Source organism: Hibiscus syriacus, unplaced genomic scaffold (genome assembly GCF_006381635.1).
Source record: "Hibiscus syriacus cultivar Baekdansim isolate YM2019G1 unplaced genomic scaffold, ASM638163v2 tig00111157_pilon, whole genome shotgun sequence".
In the NCBI taxonomy this organism is placed as follows: Eukaryota; Viridiplantae; Streptophyta; class Magnoliopsida; order Malvales; family Malvaceae; genus Hibiscus; species Hibiscus syriacus.
The window spans coordinates 199,992-205,711 of NW_024063004.1; the positions used below are offsets into that span (position 1 = coordinate 199,992).

The window sequence follows — 5,720 nt, forward strand, 5'->3', positions numbered from 1 at the left end:
AAATTAATCGAGTAGTTGGAATGCAAACTCCAGTTTCCCATTTTTGCACAACCCTTTAATGAAAATATCCAAAGTACAAACTTCGATTTCAATACCTAAATCGGGAGCTTTCACATAAACCTCGTGAACAACATCAAAGAGTTTATTATTCACGAGTAAGCTCAATACGACATTGAAGGTCTTTACACCAGGCCAAGTCCATTGTTCCGGCATACTAAAATCGATCGTCCGTATGATTCGACCTCTGACGTGCCCATATTTTTTAACCACATTCTAGAAGAAATCACCGGATAAACGACAAGCTTTTTCGCGTTTGAGATTTTCCATGATGTTTTCGATGGAAACAAAATCCTGGGCATATGCGAGATTGTTGATGACCAGAGTGAAGAGCAGTTCGGTCGGTTTACTCACTTCACAACAGTATTTGATGTGGGTTAATTCAGTAGCTGCCGGCTTAGCTATGAGCGCAACCATGGCCGAAATCTTATGCTCTTTATTGGCGATAGCAGCCGACGATAGCATTGAATCGGAAGAAAAATAGTTCGTTTTGATTTTGGATCACACCAACTTCACTGAAACTGTTAGTAAGCACAATTTTATGGTCGTCGAATTTTACGCTCCTTGGTGTGGTCACTGTAAGCATCTTGTTCCCGAGTATGAGAAAGCAGCATCCATATTGAGTAAACACGACCCTCCAGTCTTTCTAGCTAAAGTTGATGCCGATGAGGAAGCAAACAGAGATTTAGCAAGTGAATATGATGTCAGGGGTTACCCCACACTCAAAATTTTGAGAAATGGAGGGAAGAACGTTCAAGAATACAAAGGTCCACCTGAAACCGATGGTCTCTTCCCTTCAATTCCTTTTCTGCCTTGTTATTAGTCCCCGTAAAAGTCAAAAGTTGATTTTAAATAGGCAGCCAAAGACCCCACTTTCATTTTTGAGGAGAGACGTGCTAGGTGGTGGGTGGGGTTGGTAGTTAGGTGTTTAGTGGTTTAGTGGGTATTTAATGGTTTAGTGGGTATTTAGTGGTTTAGTTGGTTGAACATGGGGTCTATAAAAAATAAATAATAATAATAATAATAATAATAATAATAATAAATAAATAAATAATATAATATAATATAATATAATATTTTTATAGATCCGAAAAAAATAGGTGTCTACACAATGACTGCAGTTTTAATAACAGGTGAAAAACAGACAGACATACTGAATTGCAATCTCCCTTCCATTTACTTTGTACTGCACATCTCTTCACTGTGTTCTTGAAACATACATGCTCAACTGTAGTGCTACCTGTAATCTCCACAGGAACAGGTTCCTTCTCTGAAGTGGTGAAAGCGCTTTCGATCACGTACTATTATTACTCTCTGATTTATTTTAGACATCAACTTATTTGCAGTGTGACAATCGTTACAAACTCTGAGATTTCAGAGTTTGTAACAACCCGAATTGGAGTCCCTGGGGCTGTGCTAATGAGGCCAAAAGCCATTGCCACTTTCTCACTGTGATAGTTAAATGCGGTCTCTCTCTCTTCCTCGTCTATGTTTTTCAGGAATGCAGAAGTGTCTGCTCTGTACTCTGCCTCCTTTAACTTGTTTCCCATGTCAGATACCATAACATTTATCTTTTTGATTCCAGGCCCTGGTTCTTTCCTCATTCCCTTGTTCTTCATTGCTTTTCTCACCACTTCAACATCAATCCACCTGTTTGCAATTGCATATATATATAATAAATAATTTTAACTATAAATTATCAAACATACTTAAAATTTTAATATCGAAGTTATAAATAAATTAAATTTTTTAATAATTAAATTATGAAATAAATTTCAAACTTTATGTAATTTTATTTTCTTCTCTCTTAGTTGGATAGCCATGCCGTAGGAGTGGAATTTATTCCGTAGACTTAGTTTACTTGACTTAGTTGACTTGACCTCTTTGGCAGTGACTTAGTTAACTTGCCTTAGTGGAATTTCTTCTCTCTTAGTTGACTTGACTTAGTGGAATTTATTTTATTCAAGTGAAAGTTCCTTGCGCGTGCTGTCTGCCATATTATTTTTAGCATGACTCTATATATTTGCAGTTGCTAGAAAAGGTTACTACAATGCAATTGCAACCATGACAATTCTTACAATATCCTTATTCCCATTTCTTCTTCTTATTGCAGCTGCCTGTGTTAGCTTCTGCCATGGCAATTCCAATGTGCTTTGCATTGGAAGTGAGAGAGACGCTCTTTTGAAGTTGAAAAATGATCTGATCGATCCCTCAAACAGGCTATCTTCCTGGGTTAAAGGTGGGGATTGCTGTGAATGGAATGATGTTGTTTGCCATAACACAACAGGTCACGTCACCCAACTGCTCTTGTCTCCTCCTGACGGACGGCAAAGTTACGGTCGTTCAGCTCTAGGAGGAAAAATCAATCCTTCTCTGCTGGAGTTGCATCATCTCAATTGGCTTGACTTGAGCAATAACGATTTTCGAAGCATTCAAATCCCTGAGTTTTTGGGTTTGCTGGGGAGTTTAACATATCTTAACCTCTCCCAAACACTATTCCTGGGAGCCATTCCTCGTAACATTGGGAATCTCTCACAGTTGCAGTATCTCGACCTCGGAGGTAATTATTTCTCGGAAGAAGTGAAAAGTCTTCAATGGGTTTCTGGACTTTCTTCTTTACGGTATCTTGATTTGAGTGGCGTTCATCTTGGTAAGGCAACTGATTGGTTGCAGGTAACAATATCCAATCTTCCTTCTTTGTTAGAGTTGCACTTGTCTGGTTGCATGTTACAAGATGATACATCTCCGATCAGCATTGTTAATTCTAACAAATCATTAGTTGTTCTTGATCTTTCTTTGAACCGATTATCTTCAGTTCCAATGTGGATATTTGGTGTTCATGGTCTTGTGTCGCTTGATCTTAGAGGAAATTATTTGGAAGGCCCAATTCCAGATTACTTTGGGAACATGTCGTTTCTTAAAGTTGTTGATCTTAGTTTCAACTCGCTCAATTCATCCATACCCATCTCCTTGTATAGTTTAAACCATCTTCAATCCCTTGGTCTTACTGGTAACTATTTACAAGGTGAAATTTCGAATGCAATTGGAAACTTGAGCTCTCTTACTCACCTTGAGCTCTCATATAATGAGCTGCAAGGAAAAGTACCAGCCTCTTTGGGAGATGTTTGCAAATTGAAGGATATTGATTTGTCATCTAATGGAATTGAGCAAGACGTATCAGAAATCCTACAGAGTCTGTCTAAATGCGGTTTGGAGAGCTTAGAGTCATTGAGTATGGCAGATAACCAACTTTCTGGCCATTTAACTCATAAACTTGGGCAATTTAAAATTTTAGCTTATCTTTACCTTGCTAAAAACAACATTTCTGGTCCCATTCCATTGTCGATAGGAGAGTTATCATCTTTGAAGGTCTTTGATGTTTCAGAAAATCAATTAAATGGTACTCTTCCTCCAAATTTTGGAAAATTGGCAAATTTAGAAACTCTAGATATTTGGAAAAATAAATTAAATGGTCCTCTTCCTCCAAGTTTTGGACAGTTGAAAAATTTAGAAGTTGTAAATATTGGGAAAAATAAAATGGAAGGAGATGTATCAGAAACTCATTTTTCTAATCTCACAAAGTTGTCAACGTTGTCTGCATCCGAAAACAAGTTGAGATTTGAACCAAACACAAGCTGGATTCCTCCGTTTCAATGTGAAATGATCCTATTGAGTCATTGGCATCTTGGCCCCAAGTTTCCCCATTGGTTGAAGTTCCAAAAGAAGTTGTTTTCTTTAGATCTCTCTCATGCGGGAATAGCGGACGTCGTGCCCACTTGGTTTTTGAACCTCTCCACTCAATTTCAAATGTTAAATCTTTCCTCTAATCAACTTACTGGAGGGATTCCATATTTGACAGTAGGAAACATTGTCGACCTGAGTTCAAACCGATTCTCTGGTCCGCTGCCAAGACTTTTGTCAAACCAATTCTATGATGCATTTCCAGACCCATTTTTTAGTCTTTCAAGGAATTTATTTTCAGGATCTCTTTCTGAATTTGTTTGCAATTCATCAGTGACATCAATGTCTGTTCTTCACATTGATACAAATCTTCTCTCTGGAGAAATTCCGGATTGCTGGAATCGTTGGAAGAAGTTAGGGATCTTAAATTTGGGAAACAACAATTTGACAGGAAGAATCCCATCTTTGGGAGATGCAAGTCTTCAAATGCTAAACCTTCGGAACAATAGCATGTTTGGAGAATTACCCTCCACTTTGCGAAGTTGTAGGGATTTGGTTCTTCTTGATCTCAGTGAAAATCATTTCAGTGGAAGAATACCTGCATGGATTTGTGACAAGCTCTCTAACCTTATGGTACTAAGCCTCCGGTCAAATAACTTTGTTGGGCATATCCCTCATAAAATTTGCGCACTTCAATCTCTTCAGATCTTGGACCTTGGACACAACGACATTTCAGGAGCTATTCCAAAATGTTTGAGAAATTTAAGTGCAATGGCCATTAAAGAAAAACAAAGTGAGCACTATTACGAAGGGGTAACATTCTATAGTAATACAGAAACCATCCATTTTTTGATGAGTGCGTCATTGGTTCTGAAAGGGCGAGAGGACTTGTATAGTACCACACTGGGACTTGTTACAAGCATAGACCTTTCAGCTAATAGTTTTACAGGACAAATCCCAAAAGAAGTTGGAACTCTCATTGGGCTACTGTCATTAAATCTTTCAAGGAATCTCCTAACAGGAAATATACCAGACAGCATTGGCGACTTGAAGTTGATAGAATCACTTGATTTGTCGATGAATCATTTGCATGGTGGAATCCCTTCAAGTTTCTCAAATTTGAACTTCTTGAATCACTTCAACGTGTCCTACAACAACCTGACGGGACAAATCCCAACAGCTACTCAGCTTCAAAGCTTTGAAAACTCTTCCTTCATGGGCAATCATCTCTGCGGGCCTCCTGTGAGTAAAAGCTGCAGCACTAAAGGTGTTCCTACTGATGCTTCAAAGAATGGAGAAAACAGTGGAAGAAGTAAAGTGAACGGGTTTTATGTGAGTATGGTTGTTGGGTTTGTAATGGGATTTTGGGGAGTAGTGGCTCCCCTGTTTTTCATCAGGTCATGGAGGCATGCATATTATGGAAAGCTGGAGCATATTGGTAACAAGGTGTATGTGTTTTGGGCTACTAAATGTATCTAGTTCCAAGAGGAAACAAATAAAATGTATCTAGTTCCAAGAGGAAACAAATAAAATGTATAATTAATGTTTGCGTGTGTTTGTAGTTTGTGTAACTTATTGACAAAGTATGTGTGATTGAAAAAGTTATAGCAAGTATAATTAAGGTTTGTGTGTGTTTGTAGTTTGTGTAATATATTGAAGTATGGATGAAGTGTGTTTGTTAAAAATTGAATAAAACAATACATCGATCATGGTGACTTTTTTCTCTTAAAATTGAATAATATATTTCACATATCACAATATATCATGTCTCAACAATTTAGTCAAAATTTCTTAACGATTAAATTAAATATTTATTGTTAGAACATAAATTTGTATATATTTTGATTAAATTTCTATGTGTTTTGATGATCTAATATATTTACGAGTTCATATTTTGTTTAAATTTTTTATTTAATATATTAAAATGAGAGTTGAAACCATCACATGACATAACACACGTATTCCTATTTTTTATTGTAGCA

The 5,720-nt window shown here is 37.1% G+C and overlaps 2 protein-coding genes across 2 annotated transcripts; one reads left to right on the forward strand and one right to left on the reverse strand.

The window, feature by feature from the left end:
- Positions 1-1,388: 1,388 nt before the first annotated feature.
- Positions 1,389-1,676, reverse strand: LOC120155002 (pentatricopeptide repeat-containing protein At5g48910-like). The gene has a single exon (XM_039166596.1). The coding sequence runs from the start codon at positions 1,674-1,676 to the stop codon at positions 1,389-1,391; it is 288 nt and encodes a 95-aa protein (XP_039022527.1).
- A 445-nt stretch (positions 1,677-2,121) lies between these two features.
- LOC120155003 (receptor-like protein EIX2) lies at positions 2,122-5,398 on the forward strand. The gene is made up of 2 exons (XM_039166597.1): positions 2,122-2,781; positions 2,929-5,398. The coding sequence occupies exons 1-2, from the start codon at positions 2,122-2,124 to the stop codon at positions 5,215-5,217; spliced, it is 2,949 nt and encodes a 982-aa protein (XP_039022528.1). The 3' UTR covers positions 5,218-5,398.
- Positions 5,399-5,720: the final 322 nt, after the last annotated feature.